The 22,018-nt window shown below is 42.3% G+C and overlaps 1 protein-coding gene across 3 annotated transcripts in view; it reads left to right on the top strand.

Annotated features, from left to right (window-relative positions):
- The window catches only part of DOCK5 (dedicator of cytokinesis 5), a 113,279-nt gene that overhangs the window by 13,113 nt on the left and 78,148 nt on the right, over window positions 1-22,018 (top strand). For 2 of the 3 annotated variants that reach the window (XR_008463195.1, XM_054180744.1), the window contains exon 1: window positions 10,811-10,986. The exons of the other annotated variant lie outside the window; for it this stretch is intronic. Coding sequence is in view for 1 of the 2 variants with exons in the window: in XM_054180744.1 (XP_054036719.1) it covers window positions 10,944-10,986 (43 nt within the window). In the remaining variant the exon portion in view is untranslated. Of the gene's footprint in view, window positions 1-10,810; window positions 10,987-22,018 lie in introns of those variants that run through there. 3 annotated transcript variants of the gene reach the window in all.

The raw sequence follows: 22,018 nt of genomic DNA on the forward strand, positions 1-22,018 counted from the left end.
GGGATTTAGGATCTCCACAGCCCTCAGTGCTAATCTCCATTTCCCCACAGCAGAGATTTTTCTCTCCCAGTACAGTTGTAAAAGTTTTGCTTTTCTGGAGGGATGAAACAATCTAATGGATTCTGTGTTAGAACAAACCTCATGCTCTAGGAACATCAAATGACATAGAGGGTGTCTGTGCATGTCACTGGCAGAAAGTCTGTGTTGAAGCGCTCTACCCCTTTTGTGAGGTTTGTATGGGGAAGGGAGGGGAAAAAGCAGGACACGGAACAGCCGTGAGCAGCAGGGTGTGAGTTAAGAGATACCTTAACGGTTAATGCCAGAGGTCTTCAAACCCTTAGACTATACTGCTCATAGGTGTTCATTATTTTGGCTGTTCCACCCCATTCCTGCACGCAGTGAGAACCAAGTCTACTATGCTTCCTTTATTCTCTTTTTTTGGTCCCCTTTAAAAAAGAAAAAAGCTCTATATTCAGTATATTTATGTGAGTGGTGCTCTGCGCAGAGCCAGCGTACTCTCTTGAAGGCCCACCTGTGCAAGAGAGGTGCAAAACTTTGAATGTCATCTGTGCTTTTATTTCTAGAATGGAGGGGTTCCCAGGTGGTGAAGCGTTCTACCTCTGGAGAATTAAAACCGAATGAGACATCACAAGAAATTTACTTTAAAAATGAACGCCTATTTCAAGCCAGAGAGAATTGACTTACACAGAGGACATTTAAAGCTCTGAAGACAGCCTCTTATCAGCAGTATTGCATGCAGCAGGCAGTACCCTAGAAAAAGTGATTATTGTATTGGTATTGTTTCTCAGTTTTGGTTCTTCATATTGCAAATATTTCTCTTTCCTCTTTTTCAATGGGAGAAAAGGGAAATAAGAAAGTTGAAGAAAAAAATTAGAAAGATAAAACTCATAAAAAGAGTCAGATGAATGGAGAAATTCTTAGGGCTATGAATTGAATGTATTGCTCGTGTGCTTATTTATTCCTATGCAAATGGAACTGAGTCATAAGAAGCATACAGTCTTTATTTTTTTGTGTGTGTGCATTGCGTAATAAAACTTAGTGCTTGTTCAGAGCCTTTCCTATAAAGATCTCTAAGCTGCTTATGCAAATAAATCAAGCCCTGCAAGTAAATACAGGGGAGTTTGTCTTTATTGAGGATGCAAAGAATAAGCTGTACCCAGAACCCTTAAGTTGTAGGTTAGTACTTACGAAGAATTCCATATAACCATTAATTGTTTGCAACAAAATAATGCACATCCACATCTTTGTAGGTCCATACTTAGGTCCATACTAAGTAGAGATTAGTCTGAGTCACAAAATATGTATCTGGGTATTAGATTGGGTGACTTCTTGGCGCCTTTATTGTTTGTGAATAGGTCTAGAAACTGCAGCACTTAGTATTAGCTTGAGCTCATCAGTTCTAACACTTTGATTTTTCTTTTTATCAGCATTGATTTATTATTTGAGAAATGATTACATCTGACAGTAGAGATAAGCAGGCATCAAACTCCTGTGAGGTCAGAGTCAAACCCTTCCACTGTTGCTGCTCTCTCTCCATCTGAATCTACATCTCTCTGTCACCAATCAAATGTCTGTGACTTTTTTGTAAGGAAGCAACCTCTGAACCAAGGCAAAACAATTACTGTTTTTTATGAAATGCATGTGAACTCCCAAGGAAAAAAACCCTCTGCTCCTGCACGTAACAGGCTTCGGACTTAAATAGGTGGTTTTAGCTTTCTGGTATCCTGACTGCCAAAATCAGAGGCTTGATTTTGTAATAATACTTTTCACATAGACCTCCCAGGAGCAGAGGAAGAAAGAGTCCTGCCCATGAAAAACGAATTATTGATTGCAGTCTGCTGAAGACAACTCCTAAGAATTATTGGAAGCTCATTTCCAGCCTTGGAAATTTTGATTAAATCTGACCGTACTACCCCCTGCTGAGGACACTTTCGGGAACAAGCTCTTCAGACATTAAAGATGTAAGAGATACATTAAATATAAAATAGTCGATAGGCACGACTCGGCTGTGATGGATAGATACCACAGGCATTGCAAGAGGGCTTCTACTAATAGGCACTTTGGAATTAGCCAGTGATTCTTAATGAAAATGCCTGCCAGCGCTTCCTCCTTTTAATCTTTCACATGATCTTGAAGAGGAGGGAGGAGCAGGATTACTGGCACAAAAGTAAAATATAAATTCAGAGTTTGCAGGTCTCTTGGTACCTGTTGCTTTATTGCAGTTGTGCCATAGTGGCTCCAGATGAGGGTTCTGGCCCACGATAGCAGAGAATCTGGAATAAGAGAGAGAAGAAAAACTCAACCTGGATTGCTACTGCTGTAAATAAGCAGAGTTTCTGTCTAAAATTTTAAACTACTGTCCAGAGCAAAATGTATCCTTCATTAACACCACTTGCAGTTCATGCTGTTACACCAAGAATTTTGGTGAAATCTTTATCTTACTATTCGTCTCTCAGCTCCTTAAGTGTTGGCAAAACACCTTTCTATCTGTTTTTAGTGCTAAAACAAACTTTCATCCCAGCTTTCCTCACTGCTCCATGCATTGTAAAGATAGAGTAATTATGTATTCAGTAATCTCCTTTATCCTTTAGTCTTTTGCAATGAAACGTCTCTAACAGGTAGGTGAAAAATGCCACAATAGCAGCAATAACAAAGTTTATTCTTCTATCAGGAAATTAACTGAGCTCTGTTGTATCTCACTGATTATAAAACCGGTTTAGTTTTCCATAGTAAATGGGAACAATATAACATAATAAACCCCACAGTACATTGGCATTGAAATTAAGTATTTTATCAGCAATACATTTCTACAAAACATTTATCTCCACAATAATTATTCAGTCAGGTAGCACAAGGGGGCGCAGGCATATTCATGGTGTGAATGGTGTCATAAAACAGATATTGCCCTGGGGACGCTTCTTTGCTGTTCCAAATCCAGCAGAATCCTGTGCTTCCTTTTCACAGTTCCAGACCATTCATGGAGCTGCTATACGCAGTTGCTTACATAGAAAATAGTATTAGAAAGTGTGTGAATATGGTTTTTAATAAAGTTAGGAACAAGGGGCTGAAAAGATAACCCTGGAACCATTTAGTTCTGTAGAAATCAACAAGTAGATGAAAGAAGACCCATCAGTATTACGACTTTATCATAGACAAATACCAGTTTGAAAGAGAGAAGTTTAGATCAACCCACCTGTTGTGAAAATTATCTTTCTTGAATTGTAGAGTTCTTTGTCCAACATCAAACATTCTTTTACTCTAATAAAATAGGAGAAGAATAAAATGATTAAAACAGAGTGTGGGAATTTGGAATCCCTAGGTTATGTCCTAGGGTCTGAAAATTTCTTTAACACAAAGATTGAAAAAAAAAAATAATGAGAATTTGCTTTTCCCTTCACAGTAATTAGCCGTGGAATATAATTTTAAAGAGCAATGCCACCTCAACTGTTCTTCCTCTACAAGTTAGAGTGTCCTTTTAAAAAACAGTGAAATCAGTTCCTTTAAACCCATTTTCTGTATTTTCCTGGGCCTGTTCTTTAGGGTGATTCACTGTGAAGAAGGAGAGGAAATGACTTCAGTATTTTTGGAGGAAGAGTCACTTGCTGCATGCTTTTCATCATTCTTAATTTGGAAAGCTCGAGTCGGTAGCTGAGGGAGTTTTAAATAACCCCGAGTTTAACTAGATACCAAGACTTGGACACATACACAGATTTCCTTGTCTAATTATCTCATGATAAGTTGATAATGGTCATTTCTTGTGGAAGGTTCTGGTTTCTTTCAGTTACCTACTAAAGAGATCGTGTGTCTGTCCCTCTGGCAATAGATCAGAACCTCAGTTAATGTAATTTGTGGTAGAAACACTGGCATTGGTGGAGAACTGCTCACTCACAGCAGCTGACAATGTGTATTCTGCTGTTTCCTTTAATCTGCTGAGTTTGCGCAGGTAATTTTATGGCAGGCTTCATTTGGGTAGCTCCTACCTCATCAGGTCAGTTGTTGACAGGATAGAGTAACAGAGATCTGTATCTTACTGCACAGGTTTTGTAATAAAAGCTTGAAGTACTAAAGGTCTATTTCTGTCAAACTTTCTCTTCCTGTTATTCCCTAGAAATAGTCACAAATTCCAGTCCGGCAATTTTGCTTATGAGACTTTACCCAAGGCCACTGACTTGCAAAACCTTTCATCAGACATGCAGCCGTCTTTCAGACAAAGGGAATTGCAAGATAACCTCTGCCTATGCCTTCTGCTGACCTTTTTAAAAGAAGCTCAAAAGCAAGATACAACAATTTAACATCCAGCTGTTGGGAAAGATCTTGGCATCATGACTGGAAATATATCAGTCAGATGATCTACAACTGAAATTAATGTCACAACCCTTTTTGACATTACTGAGACCAACATTTGGTGCATGAAATGTGAAAAGCGAGCAAAACCATTTCTTTCAATGAGGCTGTGCTGATGTACATTCATTGAGGATTGTGACCACTGAATGAGTTACTAACATGAATAACAAAGTCTGGCTTCCAGCAGTAATTCATTCATGAGCTGAAGAGTTGAATTTGCTGCTGGCCCATGAGGCTTTTCCTCAGTGCATGTGGCAGCAATAAATGGACTCAAGTGAATTATAGATGATGAAGATAGTTAAAAGCAATTTTACAAGTGAGATCTCTGAATGTTCTACCACTTGAGGTATCATTTCCCATTGTGTTTCATTTCAGGAATATTGGATTTGGGACTTAACAGTACCTACAGGAGTACGGTGTTGGCCTTCTCACGTTGAGTTGGTGCAGATAAGTAAATGAAGGCGTGCATCATGCTGGCATTTGTAGCATTGAACATACTCTTGAGCGCTGCAGATGTGGTGTTAACACCTTGCATTTTCTAATGAAGCAAATAACCCTACTGAGCTTTGCAACTAATGCTGGAGTTGATTGTATGATTGATGCTTTGATTTGCATGGATAGAATTCATGCCTGAACAAAGGGAGAGATCACCATCTGGATAAAATGCCGACTAGATGGGAAGATACTTCTGTCTTTCCTTAAAAAGAAACAGATGGAGGAGGGGTACAGAAGCTATGCTTTGAAATTTTAATAAACTTAGACATAAAAATACAAAGCTATTAAAATGGAAACGCCAACTTACTGATTACTCAGAACCTGTTCATCTGACTTAAGGATACATCAAGGCAGAAATTTGCAAAGCTGCCTGAGGGCTGTTATAGTCCCCATTCCTGTTTAATTGAAAAGGAGTCAGGTTTCAGTAGTCAGATGGCTTTGGAAATATTTGCACAAAATCATGAAACAGAGATATTACATTTCATCTAGAATTGCTCTTGAGAAAAAGTGATAAACCTGTCTAACGAACTATTACCCTACTCGGCACCGTATCACCCCAGCTCCACAGTGGCAAAATTGTGCTGGAATCAACAGCTCTACCCGATTAGGACTGAAGGAACGCAGGGCTGACTTGGAGGGAATGCAGGGGAACTGCATAGCACTGTGTCTGCAGACGTGTCCCATGCTAGGGATGCCAGTCATGCTACTTGCTGCTGATAAGGGGAAGTCAAGTCCTCCTGACCTCTCCAAGAAACCTGTGCCTGCTATTACTTGGATGCAAATCCTGAAGCCATTAAAGCTGGGAGATTTTGAACATTGCTGAACCCAACTGAGTAAGCCATGTGAAGACAGTATCTACGCAGCTTCTGAATTTGAGCTTATAAGCTTGTGTGGCACAGGGCTGGGTTCATGCAATGTTGGGTCTTTCTTACCTTAGACATACACTAGCAAATCTAAGCCTGAATGGCTTGCTGAGAAACTTAACGTTCCTACATTAATTTCACCAGGAATTAGCTTTTAAGGTACTTCTAAATTCCTACTAGGCACCTTTCAGCATCATTAAGCATCTTTATAAATCTGTCTTCAAGACATACCAGTTTTGGACAGGAAATCTGTCCAAATCATCTAATTGCTTTTGGTATTTTTATACAAAAGCAACGACTTTTACATTGTGTCTTCTCCATTACTGGTCTTGGCACAAACATCGTTAACCACAGTTCTGCTGCTTTGTCAGCCCAGAAGACCATGCAGGACAGCGGGGTGTGATCGTAGGCAGTTAGCCTCCTGGGGAATTTGCTACTCGGTTCTGTTCAGAGGAATACTATATGCCCTGCTTAAGAAGCAACTTACACTGTATGTAAATAGAATAAGGAAACAGTGAACACTCATTCATGTCAGACCGTGGGTCAATGTGGTGTGCACAGAGCTGCTATATATTTCTTCCAGTGAAGAAACTGTTTCCTTCCATCACTGCAGGAAGACGGAGCGTACCGAAATGTATTTGCAAGAGAGAGAGATCTTGCAATAATGCGTGAGCTGGTGTCGGTCACGCGGTCCTTGCCTTACTCTTTAGCTGTAAATCGGAGAAAGTACTTCTGTACAAGTTTGTCATGCTTTAGCTCCATGTGATACTCAAAAGGCGAGTTGTAGTGGCTGTAAACCTCAATTTAGTTAATGAGTGTTTGCCCTTTCTCACAGCTGTGCTGGTGCAGAACAGTCCAGAAAAAGAGTGCCAGTGAAACTGGTGGCAGGTAAATAGTTGAAAATTTTTTAGAAATATCCCTGTTATATTAACAGAACAACAAAATGAACTGACAATAGAGTATTGCAAACTAAGTAACAAAACGAGCATTATCATACGAGCGTTTGCCTCATTTGGGTAACGAAATGTGCAGTGAAATATTCAGCTATAATGTATCTGGGCTGTGAGATTTTCAGATAATATGTTAAATATTGTTTCATGATAAAACATGTACAGGCAGATGGATAAACCCACTGTTTTCTTCTATTTGTGGTGTATGTATGCATTTGCAGACTTAATTGCTTATCTAGCTTACTCTGCTGCTTTTTATTTATGGTTTCTACTGGTGATTGGAAAATAAGACTCCAATTCTTAACCAGACCTGATCTTTCATCAGCTAGAGGGATTGACTTATTAAATTAATGAACAGATGGCTTTAGTTGTAGTAGTAGTGTTTCAGTTGGTGTGCTAAAACCACTTACTATTTTGCTGAACAGCGTGGTTTGGTTATTTTATGGTTTTTTTCCACGCTCTTTCCATATCCTTTCTCCTGCTTTGAACGTAAACTTGATTCAAATGCCATCTTTTTAGTTTGTATACGCACAGAACCTGGCTAGATAGGATCCGGGCTGGTGACTAGAAGACTTCTCAAGTGTTACCACAGGAAAAACCTTTTTCCTTGCGTTTTCCATTCATTCAATGAAGGTCGGTGTATTCTTTAGCTATTGCAGTTCTTATCTGGAACGCAGGAGGGCACTAGAATTACGTTTCTTAAACTTGAATTGTGCCACAAAAAGCGGCGCAGTTAGTACTTCAGAACTGTTTCTAAGGACGCGGGCTTCTTTCTAACGACTCTGCTGACTTCACTTTTTGAAATGCTAAATTTAGATAAAAGTTTTACTTCAGCAGTTTGATAATCTGCAAACATGCTCTTCTTTCAACTATGAAGTAAAAGACCCAGGAGTAATATGACTTTCTTAGTGCACTAAAACTATGAATGAACCTTAGTCACCCAAAATCTCCCCAGCTCTGACCTGTAACATGACCTCAGTATTGTAGTTTTGATGTGGTACTTATGTAAACTGATTTAATCTCCGATGTAACCTCAATTAGAATTTAACTATCCTGCTCCTGTTTGGGACAGGGAAGAGCAGGGTCCAGACTGCTCATCGTTAATGGCCCTGTTCAACAACACTTGAGCGTTAAAAGAAAGAAAGAGAAAATGAAAAAAAATATTTGGTGATATTATAAAATTAAACTAAAGGCTTTCTGAAATAAAAGCTACTTTCAGTGATAGCTGAGATTGCTTCCTTCATGTGCCCCTGACAATAACGATTTGCAAATCGTTATATTTAATGAAACATTCACCAACTTTCCCCACTTTGGTAATGAAACCAGATACTCTAGTTGCTACTTGTCTATCTTTCATGCTTAGCTCTGTTTTTCATTTGCTGCCAAGAATTTGCTTTACCTGGGTTGGAAAATACCGACGCACAGCTCAGCCAGCTTAACTACAAAATCAAGAGTCTTAAAGTAAAATCAAGGTTCTGGGCTGTCGGACTCTTGATGAGAGAACCTCTAGCCAAAGGCCTTGGCAGCCAGGATACAGGTGGTCTTTCAAAAACTCATTTCAGTGTCTCCATGAATACTTTTCTTCTTTAATAATCTGGCCTCAGATCTAAGCGTGTTCCACAGTCCCTCTCATGTCACCTACAAGATACTACTCATCCAGCTGTTTCTCTTCTTTATTTGGGATGATGCTACAGGAAGCCATGGTTAAGCATAAGTAAAATGGAAATAACGAAAACTATCTTCACTGGAAAAAGATGTTTTTCTCTTTCTAAGGAGGGTCATTTTAACTAACCTTGGGTGTTAGCACACACACAGCACCTTGAATCGCAGCAAGGAATGTTTAGCTCAAAGCATTATAACTTTGACAAGGCTAACACTTCAGGCATTGCTGGAGCAGCCCTCCAGGGGTGGATGGAGCGTTCCCTGGGCAGGAGGCAGTGCAGGGTGATGCAAAAGCAGCAGTCTCCTCTGCATCGCTGCTTCTGCCATACACTGCAAACGGGTCACAGAAGAGCCATACCCCATTTGTAGCAGGGAGTATTTTGGAATCCAGGTGGTCCAGGATCGGAGCAGAGAGGCCTAGAATAACCATCACCCTGTTTAATTGCCTCGATAGCCTAGTTATATTGCTCTGTGTCTTAAGGTCTTGAAGCACTTCGCAATATTAAGCTTCCTTAAAAATAGTCTGAGTAAATTTTCCAAAGAATAAAAATTTGTAAAATATCTAAATATTTGCTGTTCATACAAGCGTGGATGCCCCCATCCTGCGGTGAGGGGGCCCTAGGCAGTGCCCTGTACTCTGTGAGCCCTCAGCTCTCTACAAAAACACGACAAGGGCTACATGCGGTGGCACTACACAAACTTCAGCGAGAGGGTTTTGTGCATAAAAACAATGACTTCACATATGCGCCAATACAGTATGGTTGGCTGGGTTGAATTAGTGTTTTACAAATAACAAATTAGTTAACCAGTTCCAGCTTGCAAATATTTTCTTTTTTTTCCTCTAACATGTCCTCCGTATTGACATACTCTGTGTTGAAGTTTCAGTTGCCATTTAAGTATCGGCAGAGCCCCCCGTGTCCATATTTGACCCCTAAGCCGCAGTGTTCTCGTGTTCAGTGGCGCAGATGGGCACATCTGACTATCGCTGGGAGCATCTCAGTCATGGCATGTGCAGCCCTTTGGGAGATCAAAACATCGTTTTAGAGAAGGGTTTGGCCGCCTGGTGGAAACTGGGTGTAACATTACTCACATCACGGCCAGATGAGTAACGCGCTGTGTGTGTAACAAATTCATGGGCTGCACATTCTTGACACATGACGGATCACCACGTATTGTTAAAAAAACAGTATATTGTACAATGATACTGTGGCTAATAGTGATATTGTGGCCTTATCTTTAAAATTCTGGCTTGCAGAGAACAAGTTTATTTCTTAGAGCAAATTACCAGTAATTAGTTCTTATTTATATTACTTTGCCACTTAGAGGCGCCAGTGAAGATCAAGGCAAATTAAACTTATTAGAAGCACAGGTGGGAGAGCCGGTAGTATGGAAAGCTGTTCTGAACACGCAAGAGGGATGTAGGCTGGGAATCCAAGAGATGAAGTGATCTGCCCAGGGCACCACAAGAGCTGAGTGATAGAGCTACCCCTAGTGCTTCTACTGGGACTGTAAAATGATGAAAAAGAGTATCTCCCCAGGTTTTCATGCTTAAGTACAATTAAACAGCTGGTTAGGTTTTAAGATATTCTGAACAATCACAGTTCTCATTGCTTTCCACGGAGATGGGCATACAGCAAAGATCAGGCACTAATAAAAATCAGATCTAGTTATTTACAGCCCGAGAGAGATGATGAGAACCTGGGTCTCCTTGGTTTGGACCGAATGCTTTGTAAGGAATCTGCCACTGTGATTTGCGATGGTGCTACTTAATTAAGGGCATAAGTAGTAGGTGCTACGGAACATCCCTCTCCCAGACAATTTGCCACACCACGGCTGATATAACTACAGAAGCCAGCCGGTCTGGTTCAGGTCAGAACGTCGGACTGGCCTTGCAGGATCCAGGAATGTGCACAGCTCGTGTCTCTATCACCAATCTGAAATTCTTTATCGTGTCCCCGTTCACAAGGCTGGAGTCAAGTGGAAGTTTACGTCATGGAGTGCCAAGTCAATCTGACAAACAAGAACATTGCGTCTTCTGCCAAGTGCAGCCCTGTGACCATTCTCACAGATGCTCGGAGTACCTTTAAAATAACCCTTTTGTTTTCTTAGTTATTAACGAATTACTTCTTAAAAATCTGTATTGATGCTCAGAGCAGGAAAACCTCTGCACGCCTATCCCTCAGCTTATGAAGCAGCAGTAACGGGAACCGCTCACCGTGGCCGCCCACCCTCCTCATTAGCGTTCACTCATCTCTCCTCCTGCCCCATTAGCACCTTGCAGCGGCCCCGACCGAGCGCGGGGGCCGGTTCCCCGGGGCCGGGGGGGGGCGGGCCGGGCCGGGAGCAGGTGATCCCCGCCGGGGCGGGGACGAGCCGCCTCCTCCCCTCCCCTCCCCTCCCTTCCTCCTCCCCTCCCTCTCCTCCCTCCCCTCCCTCCCTCTCCTCCGCTCGGCGCGGCGGGGGAGGCAGGAAAGTTGGGCGGCTGCCGGGAAGTTTGGGAGCATGGCGGAGCGGCCCGGGGCGGCCGGCCCCCGACAGCGCGCCGGGGCGGCGGCGGGCGAGCGGCCGCGCTGAGCCCAGCCGATCCCCCCCCTCCCCGCCCGCCGGCATGGCCCGCTGGATCCCCACCAAGCGGGAGAAGTACGGGGTCGGTGAGTGGCAGCCCGGACACCCCCGCCCCGCACGCCCTCCCCTGCCCTCCCCTCCGCTCCTGCCGCCGGGCCGCCCCGCGTCCCCTCCCCGCAGCCTGCGCTCCCTCTCCGCGGCGGGGCACGGCGCCCGGCTGCCCCGCTCCGCCGCTGCCGGCTCCCCTCCGCCGCACCTCATCGCTTCCCCCATCTGGAGTCGTTCCTTTCCTTCTGCGCACCCTTGACTCGTTTCTCCTCCACGCGCTTTCTTATTTATTTATTTATTTATTTTCTAGTTTGTGCTCTCTTCCCCTTTCAGGTTTCCGCAGCGCCTATTCACTCTTTGAACCCTTAGGGATGGAGGCAGCGGCGTGTGTCCAGCTCACGCCTTGGGAGCTACGGGTTCCTGGCAATTCGGGACTGACCTTTGTAATTTTGCCTCTCTAGCATGCTTTACAGTGAAGAGTGCTCTAATGTAGCAGCAAACATGAAGATGTGGCTAGAAAAAGCGATGACAGGATAAAGGTTGTAATGAGTGAATTCAGGATTGTGGGTGACATCTTTGCAGGCGGTGGAAATCTCGACAGTCATAGGGAGAGGAATGGTGAATGCCTGACTGTCACCTTGTACCTTCTGCCCTGTCCTCCCCTTTATGTTTAAAAGGAGATTGTTGAGTGCTAGCTCGCTTCTCTCTAGGAGGAACATAACCAATGGTGGCGCTGACAAGTTCTTCTTGAGAGTTTGACAAATCGAAAGCCATACAATTTTGAGGTTGCTTGTGAGAATTGGGCAGAGAACAACAGGCAGGAAACCACTAATGACACAAACGACTTCTGATAGTTTATTTTAATGAAGAGTGAACTTCTGTGCCCCTTGTTTTACACAGTGGATTTCCTGACGTGAGGAAAATTTTAAATTTCATGCTTGCAAAGTGTTAATTGCCCTGACTCCCATAGGTTGTTTATGCAAGTTCAGTCCATGAGTTTAAAGGTGAAGAACCCCATCCTGCACAATTTTTCAGAGAGTGAGTTTGAAATAAGTTACCCGCCTGATTTCAAAGTGGCTTGGCAGCAAGGCAGCCCGCTTGCAGAGCTGTGGCTTAAGCTTCCGAGATATTATACGCTGCACAACGTTATCTAGTTTCTGCTCTGGTAGCTGGGAGGGTGTGGAGTATTCTACGCCCTGAACTTTGTTTCTTTCTGTGTAGGTAACAGCCCAGGCTATTTATACCTGGGAGCCCGTCTGTATGCCTTGGTGAGATTCCTCTGAGCGTCAGGAATTAAAAAAATTTGCTATTATAATTAAGTAAACTATATAATGCTAGTCTGATTGGCTGTGCTAGGTTACGGTGGGGTTTTTTTAAGCACACCTTTGAGCAAGGCTCTCCTGCCTCAGGAATGGCCTTGGGCAGTGGGATGAATCAGAGGTGCTCCTCTCGCTTCCTTTTTATTAGCTTCCGGGGTGAGTTTTTCGTGCTGGCCTCAGCCAACTGCTGATTATGACAGCTCCTCTGCCAGAAAGGGCACTGGCTTGTGAGTAAGCAGGGTGGAGGGGAAAATCTGCCTCTTCCCTTACGTTACCAATCAAAAAGTGTGCTGGTGGGAAGTTATCTCCTTGTTTCTGTGTGTTCAGGCAGCTGTGTGAAAAAGATACTTATTTCCCCTGGACCAAACTGACACAGAGTTTGCAACGCTTCAGCTCTTGCATTTAGTTTGCAACCAGAACTGATAGGGTTAATCCACAGGCAGTAAACAGAATTATTTATGGAGTGACTAACTTTATCAGGCAGTGTTTGATACGTTAATGGAATGATAATTTTGCCAATTTGATGTTTGCAGACGTGTCCGTTTCCCATCTACAATTGCATCCTGTGCTGTGCTCGAGCTCTGCGCTCAGGTACCAGTCCTCATTGGTTTTGTGCTTAATTTGAAGAATTCGATGAGGATTGAGAGGAAATTGTGAGCTGCTTGGGCCGTTAATCTGCCTGCTAACCAAGGTGCCTGTTAGTACCAATTATGAAGGTGGTTGTAATGAGGGTAATGTCACTGGTGTGTATGGTACAGGCCGTTAGATGGTAACAGCTTTGGTTCACTGGTAGCGTGGGTAAGGTGATAGTTATGAAGTGTCAAGATACAAGTTCATCCTTTTTGGAAGGAACACGTACATTGTGGCTGTTAGTAGTCTGTGCTTTGGAAACTAATGTAGAAGTACTTGCATTTATTTTAAACACAACCCTGTAAATCATACCCATGCAGTAAGAAATTCCAAGAAGTAAGCAATGTGATTCAGTGTCACTTGTCTGATTTTTGTATTTCAGTTCAGAATCGTTTAAGTCCTGGATTATTCTACAGATTTGTTGATTGTGGGTTCAAACTGATTTGTTGCCTTCTAGTGTTGTCCTCAATTGGTTAACCCTGGAGACTGCTACCTTTACCATGGGTAGTACAGGTGGCATATGGGCTGAGTTTGAAATGGCAGACAGCAGAGAGTACAAGATTGGAAATTGTAGCATTTTTAGGGAAGCATACGTGAGAGACAAATGGCTTGCAGTTTCTCACTTGCAATGAATTTTCAACCCGGTAACAGATGGGATTTTGGAAGCTTCAGCTTCGTAGAAGGACAAAACACTGCAGATCATCTGATGGGCAGCATCTTGCCTCTTTAAGCAACAGCATTTTCTGTGTCTCTCAAAGCTTCCTTGCAACATGCTTCACCTGTAATTCGGGAAGGGAAGATGCTATCTGGTGCATCGTCTGTGAAAGCTGGTCAGTTCTTGGTCTGAGCTAAATGAAGTAACCTATGCTTGTGCTTCTCTCAAAAAGGTGTCGTTTGCGGAATGCCTTTCGTGCAGACTCTTTTCAGTCACAAGAGCGTGCTCTGAAGGAAAGAATAGCGGAATGGCTCCCCATGATTTTTACTTTTACCTGCTTGTTTTAAAATTATTAACTTAGGGCATAAGGAATCAAAATGTAATTATTTTCTTTTTCTGCTGGCAGTAACATGGGCTTGCATTAACTTCAACTTAAGCGTTACAATTCAGTTGTAAAAGCAATTATTTCTTTAGTCATCATCTGTTCCTAACATGTAAGTGTCCTTTGTGGACTGAAGACGACTCTATTGATGGCTTCAGTACCAGGTATGAGAGAATCCGGAGCCTGTGGAATCGTAAGCTGTCCTGGTGTGAACCCAGGGCCGCTGTCAGAACAAGTGGTCGGGCAGACCCTTTTTCCAACTCCTTCCTGCAGGCAGTAGCAGTGCGGGAAGCCAGGTCAGGGAACGCACCCTGCTCAAAACCAATTCAGAAATGCAAAGTGCTGAGTTTTCAGCCAGAACGGTTTCCAGGTGACTCTGGTGAGGCATCAGGTACACACATGCTTTATATGTCACCTGTGGCTGTGAACTAACAGGATAGGAAGTGTTTCTTTATAATTCTGTAGCTTGATCTGTGCATGCAGCTATTGTTCAGCCAACCCACAAACCTGGTCTTCCAGTATAAGCCATTATTAACTGAAGTTTTATTGAAAGAGCTCTGAGACGAGGTCCAGAGTAGTTTGCATTTTGGTGAAGATGGCAGCTTGCACCTGGATGCACTCATATGACTGTCTCTTGAAATGTAAATTTACCCTGATTTTTGGGGTAGTGGCTATTTCATAGAGCTTGTATGGTAGGGCTGGGGAAGGACCAGGCAGACTATCGTGGCTTGGCCTTTGCAGTTGCAGGCCACAATGGACCATTCATTCCACATACCACAAAGTGCTTCAGCCCAACAACAAACTTAGAGCTTGCAGCGAAACACTGAAAGCCACAAATTGCGATGTCCTGCTCAGAAGGAGCAAGGGAAAGCTTAAGCGATATTTGTTGCCTGTGATCTCTCCAAATTGTTAAATTTATAACTTAAAATGTTATTGAGCCCACAAAAACTGCACTGGTCCGTGAGGTATATCAATGCATTCTTTGTATTTTAGTGATCTTTATAAGCTCTGAGTAAAACTAGAGTCATGTTTTGTTTAGAAAATGTCTTAAAATGTTGGCTTGAAGGGAAGCTAATTAAACAAAGTGGTTCAGTCACTCTGTGGAAAGTGTTTTGATCTGGTGCATTTTTAAGGCAGGAGGCTGGGAGAGAAAGGTTGAGAAACTTCTGGGCAGCTTTAATTCTGAAGCTTTCTCTGCCTCCTCACATCCCATTCTAGGGATTCCCATTTTGCACGTCAAGTGTGCAGATACATAGGTGGCTCTTCGAAAGGGGATGGCGCGATTTGATCTGGTTCCAAAAGGAGTGTGGCCACTTGCTATGGCTAAAATACCTTAGCCATAGCAGCAATAGAAACCTTGTTACAGTGGCAAATAGCAGCCTTTGAGTTTCAATCTGCCATCTTTTATTTTGGTGGGTTTTTTTCTTTTTGAATAGATTATTTTTTTTTGTTAAACTGACAGGTAATTACCTCTAATAGTTATTGGTGGCCTTTTAAACCCATTACATTTTTCCCTGCTGGAGGGATCGGAGCATAGGACTATTCTTGTCGCAAAGAAGTATTTACTTTTTTTGAAATACCATGTGGTGGTTGAGTTACAATCAGCTGCGTCATGTCTTAGGAATGGCAGTAATTTTTCAAATGTAAACCAGTGCCTGCCAGCTACGTTAGTGATTTATGTGAGCAGAAATGCAAAGGATCAGAGAGGAAGAGAGAGTGCTGCAGAATAAGATTTTCTTACTAATGGTTTGATTTGTGATAACTTCTGATATGCTGGGCCATCAGGTCTTGGCTTCGTGTTCAGACCTCATATGTCTTCTGCAGAGTTGTCTCGAAATGCAGTCTGTGATCAAAGGAGTTTCACGGTACTGATAGTAGTATATCATGTCAAATTAGAGCAAAATTCATATTTGTTTCAACTTGCTGCTTGCCTTATGCCTGCCATTCCTGTAGGATGCTTCTGATTTGAAACTTAAGTCCACGGTTGTGCAACAGGCTCCTGACAAGGGCTCTAGAAGGATGGAGGAGCCCATTCCCACTGCAGAAGTGACTGTCTTCCTCTCTATTGACAGAAACACTCTATAGCTACTCATTCATTTCCCCTCGTTTGCGTTATTATAACGTGTCTAAAAATTGTCGCGTTGATGGCAATACCAACAAAACTTTCAACAGGAAAAGTGAAAACTTGGTATTGTTGACAGCAAAACATTTTGAGTCTTCAGAGTAGTATACGACACTTTCTTTGTGATTTGGTTCCCCAGTTTTTATTGCTGTGTGTACAGTTTATTTGATGTGAAAGCTGGCTGTGCTACTTCCTACTTCCATAGTCCTTTCTATTTTTTGTTAATCCGTATTAGCCCCGGTCTGTCTTCCCTTGCTTTTGGTGATAACTACTCTACTCCTTAAGTAGTTCCCTGTGAAACTAATCCTGTGGTCTTCAAAGGCATTGCTGACATGGACAAGACTTGGAACCATTTCTTATTCTTACTTTGAAAAGCATTATTTCTAGAAGTGTCTTGTGACTTCTGGGTGCTTTATCTCTTGAGTAGCCACCTTGAAACATCACCGACAGTCCTGATGTTTAGGAACTGTCCTACAGTTCACTGTACTAAGAGTCAGGTCCCTTTGTGGAGGCTCCACATCCTCTCTTGAGGGCATCCAGAACTGGTAGTTGCCTTCTAGAGTTTTGTCTGGGCTGTCTCCCGCTGATGAGATGTGGGCCTAATTGTTCAGAGGTGTCAAGAGGCTGTAAGTACGTGTTTTCACTAGAGCTGGGTGTGCCAGCCAGGTCTGAATTTCACACCAGTATCTTCCGTGTTCTTGTGGTTCTTCATTTGGCGTAGGGCTGTATTTGCTAGCGCAAATGCAGACAGGGACTATGTTTAAAAGCAAAATAATAACAGTTCATGAACTGAAAAAACTTAAGTCAATAGCATATTGGTCACAAAGCAGTAAATGTGTAATAATCTTTCCCTGTCATTCAGAAGTTGAAAAATGTACGCCCCTTCTACATGCAAGCTTGCCGAAGCTCCTTTAATTGAAAGTCAACTTTTTTTTTTTTTTTTTTGCTATTTAACTTGCACTTAACTAGACTGGTAGGACATTTCTTTCAATTAGTGCTTTTAGGGAAAAAAATTGTATTTATGCTAGCACGTTAAAGACACAACCCTGGCCAAGCTTAAAACTACCTTAGTCCAAAGTCATGAACGCGTTTAGCCCCTTGCTACCAGAGTGAGACTGTGCTTTCAGCCCCAATGCAGTTAACTTGTGATTGCATGCCTAAAATACGGTAATAAATGTTGGTGCATTTGCCAGGAAACATGTGCTAATAAAACTGGAACATAAATATGAATTACTAAACAGCTTGCTGGGTGGCCAGTTCATGGTTGCCTTCAAAAACTGAAGATGTTACAGAGTGCTAGCTCGACCACTACTTAAATGATAAAAATGTCTTTTTGGTACAGTACAGACTGTACCTCCTAGGGGGATCTCCCAGGAATAGAGGGGGGAGCGTTCTTTAAAGGATGAATTGCTCTGGCAGCCTCTTGAAGCTTTCACATAGGTGTCTGGCACGTTGTCAGAATATATCTAAAAAAAAGTAGTGATTGTTTTGTGAGTTATTCTTTGGCCACTTCTTATACTCTCAAATTTTTGGAGGTGTTGCTGCAATAAAAGTGGACCTCATTCTGCAAAGTGCTGAATCTGGGCAAAAAGCTCATTGAGATACAGTGGAGATGATAACAGTTTTCTGCTCTTAGCCAGGCTTGGTACTTTGATCCTCCATAATAATAAAGTAGTTTATAACTTCAGCTCTAAAGCTCTAATACTGTTTCAGAATGTCACATGCAAATAGTGGCCAATTAGTTCTGAAAGACTACTTTTTTTTTTTTTAAAGGTAAGAGTAACTAGCTTAAATATTAAGAGACCTGAATCTTGCAGCATTTCCATTCTCACTGCTCTGACAACGTAGTGGGGGCTTCAGGCTGCAGAGAGATGGAGCTTAATGCAAAGGAATAAAGTAGCTCTAGAAAACGAAGGGAAGGCTGCAGTGCTTGGTACCCAGTTCCAAATTCTTCGTCTCCTTGCACCTTGTGCAGTTTTAATTAAAACTCATCTGCTTACTGCAGTTTTTTAGCTTGTTCTCCATTCTTGACAGCAAAGGGATTGATATTCTTGTTTGGCTTTTTTCTTTCCAGGGTAAGACCCTTAGTTCCCAGCCAAGATTTCCTGTTCCTTCTTTCAACGCTGTTCCCCTGTTTGCCATTTGCTTGTTACCTGAGATAGGTGGTGAGATAAAAATGCTTTGGAATTAAAGGTCTCTGGAAATGTGAAACTGTATATCTCGCCATGCAGTGCCAGTTCTCTGATTGGGGCTTGTGTCATTTTGCAGACAGGAATCAATGAAACCACAGGCAGCCATTATGGGAGAGTAATCTCTTACGAAGCCTGTGTTGAATGAGAAGGACTGAAGGTACAGAGGCCAACTGAAATCCCTATGCTTATGCGTATTAGAAATTCTACTTGTGTTAGCCCTGCCAGCATGAGTTAGCTCAAGTGCTAGTTTCCATAGAGGTTCTATCCAGTGGAGGTAAAGAGGTTTTTGGCAACACATCCCAAGTTTCTTAAAATGCAGTGGGCCAAGCCACGCTATGAATTCTTCTCATGCAAATTGTGGGAGAGCCTGTCTGTCTCTTCCTGAGCGCACGGATGGAAGGGGGAAGGTGCTGGAGGCCTGAGAACACTCGTATAAAAATCTGTGGCTGTAATTCTGGTGGGTTACATTTGCAGCTGATGAAATGGGATCCCTTAGCTTTATGTTCTCTGTGGGTCTGTCAGCTTGAGTTTAGTGTTGATATGAGTAGGTGCGATGCTAGCAAGAGACAATGCTGAAATTTTAACTCGAGTGAACTTTAGGGTGAAGACTAGCCTCTAGGCACAGTTGGACTCCATGCCCAAGTGTTTTACTCATTAGACCTCCTCTCATCTCTCCACCCTCACTCCCTCTGAAAGTAATGCATACAGCAAAACTCATTAGATAGTAGCGCTCAGTTCTGTACAGTAGTATTTCCAAGTTTTCTTTCTGCTTCCTTTGATGTTTTGCCCAGTAAGAACTAGGACAGTAATTTAAAGCCAGTGGCAAATTCACTTAATTCTTTTGAAAGTGCCACACGCTTTCAAGTTGGGAATTAGCTGAGTAGTCCAATTTATCAAGTGACGGTTTTGGGGTTGTGCTTTTACAAATCTGCTTGAAAACTTCATTGCAAAAGTTACTCTTGTACTGAATGTGTCCGAGCACAAGTGTCTGCAGGCTTGGAGGAAAAAGAAAGGTGACTGCAGTTGCAGTTGTATGTGTATTGTAAATGAGCATCTATTTCTTCACAGGCCATAAAAATGGAAGCATTCAAAATCAGAGGTTACTCTGTGAAACTAGATTTCAAACCTCTGGTTGGTAATGAGTTGTTAAAACTAGAATGTAAGTACCAAAATATTCAGAAGGTTCTAGGTACGAACCTGTTTTTTTGTAGAGGACAACCCAAAGAGTGCCCATTTTCTTCCAAGTCTCTTTCTCCAAAATGCACAATAGAGAGAAGATGCATAATATTTTAAGTTTCTTGAATTCCCGTGATATCAATAGGCTGGCCTGAGTACAAACCAGGTTCTGATACAGCTAAAGCCGGTGGCCAAACCGTAGATTTCTGTGGTCATACAATAGTTGAAACAGCGTTACAGGGTTAGAACAATTGCTCTAAAGGACAAGGCTATGATTTAATATATTTTTGGGAGAATACTAATCGTTCAGGCTAGATGTTACTGCTCAGATTTCAAAGAGGCAAAATATAAAGCTGCAGGGCTTGGAAGATATGTACCTTACAGTAATATCAAGCACTCTTTAACCTAATAAGATCTATAAGCCGCCTGTCATTATGGTATCTAGTTCTTGTAGCCTTGCCAACAGATGAAAAGGAGCAGTCTTGTCTTGTATCCTGCACGCTGAGAAGGTCATTGTGTCACAGTGAAAGCAGCTGAATGTATATCTTGGTAAATGAATGAAGTATTTAAACACACTAGGTGGATGTGTTTTGTGAAATTGGAGCTGGTAAAAGATGCAGCTTTGATAGCACCAGGATCTGAGGTTTCTCTGTAGTAATAACAACATTGGCAGCTGTTGCTGCACCTTTCCTCCCTGAGCCAGCTTCATACTGCTCAGAGCTGAGTACCACTGAAACAACAACGGCAATTTGCTGTCACTGGCTTCTTTTCTTCTGTGTCAACTAAAGGAAGGTTGGCTCGATGAAATTGCAAGATACTCCAGCAGCTGGATTGAGAACCATTAAGTCAAGGCCCACCTTCCAGACCCAACGAGCAGTGTGTATCGTCATCTTTTTGCACTTGGAAGCTGCTTTTGGCACGTGAGTTCCAAGTTGGGTACTCCTGCATCTATTCATTCCACTTGAACGCTGACATGCTATTGCATGTTGTTTAATTTGAAGCAGCCAGACCTGAAACAGACTGTAGCCTTAAAAACTGTTTTACACTGTGGCTGACACCTCGTTATTTTATCTTCTCTTTTTATGTTTGAACACTGTTAGGCAGGTGCTGTTCTCACTGACTGCAGGACGCAGAGATGCCAAGGGCATTCCTCTAAACCACAGCCTAGGGAATCTCGCAGACAGCCTTAAATAGTTGTTGTAGAAAGATGTATCAAGGCAACCTGTTAAAAATTTACACAAGTGTGAATCTTCAAGAAGAGAAGCTAGGCTGTTGGGTTTTTTTTTCCATCTGTGTATTTGCAAAAGGGGACATTTCATGATGTTCCAAGGTGACTAAAACCGCAAGCCTAGTTTTTTAGAGGTTTTTTTTGTTTGTTTTTTTTTTTGTTTTGTTCTTTTTTTTTAATCAAGCACTGGATTTAGTTGAGTGTAGTATATTCAGGAGCAGGTTGGCTCCTACGCTGCTAGTACTGATTTATTCTTCCATTGGCTCACAGCACTCTCTCTTACTCCAGACATAAGCTGAGACAGCTAATGTAGATTAATTCTTTATCTGAGCTTAAAATCCCTAAGGGCCCTTTAGAGTGAAAATAATAAAAGGAAGTAGAAAGCCTAGAGAAGATTGCACAGCTAACGATATGTGTATGCGTTACCCATATGTAAAATAAAATGCATACTTACTGTTCTGTACTGTGTGACTGCTATTCTGGTACGTGTTTTCAGGAAAAAGGTTTAGAAAACTGCTGCGTGTGTAAAAACAGCAGAGCTTTAAACTCTACTTTGAGATGGGCAGAAGGGAAAATGGGACTTTTGGAGATGGGGAGCATTTGTTTAACTTCGGAGGTCAGATTTTTTCCAAGTGTTATATCTGCTCGTGTGCAGCAAGGGCTGGGTTAGTACGCCATAATGCTATAAGAAATGCACGGTAGCCTGGCTCCGTAGCTACTGACATAAAAGTAAGTCCGAAAAGTCACTGGTCGCCAAGAAAACTTACTGTAGAGTCTCATAACAGAGCATTTCTGCGTGGTTTGGATCACAGAAGCAGCTACAGTTTGGCTGCTTCTACCCTAAGCACACTTACAGAGAGACAAACCAGCTTATGCTGTGGTGACTTTATTATTACTGGTGTCCAAATCCGTGTGTGTTTAGGATCGCTGTCTCCGTCCTATGTTGCAGTGTAGATGCACTCTGAGAACAGAGTAGCTTTTATTTTCATACAGCTACTGTGTTATGAACACTTTGAGATAAATAATTGAGGGGAAAGTGACTAATGGGAATTCTGTAAACATGAAAAGATAGAAATTATTTCTTTTTCCTTTATAATCAGTATGTCTCTTGATTCAACAGTTCTGAATCATCTCAGTTTCCCTGATCTGAATCTACTAAGAAGCTCTAATTAAGATACATGGGCTAATTTCTCCTTGGGTCTGCCACTAGCTGCAGAGCATTGCTGTGGAGCTGGCTGTGGTTTTAGTCTGTAGAGTTTAAAGCCATAAGAGACCATTAGATGATCTAGTCGGAGCACTTGTGTAACACTCGTGAAGCCATCCATATTCCCATGGGCTGAGATTGTTGTTTTTTTCTAAAGCAGTC

Source organism: Rissa tridactyla, chromosome 20 (assembly GCF_028500815.1).
Source record: "Rissa tridactyla isolate bRisTri1 chromosome 20, bRisTri1.patW.cur.20221130, whole genome shotgun sequence".
NCBI classification, from domain to species: domain Eukaryota; kingdom Metazoa; phylum Chordata; class Aves; order Charadriiformes; family Laridae; genus Rissa; species Rissa tridactyla.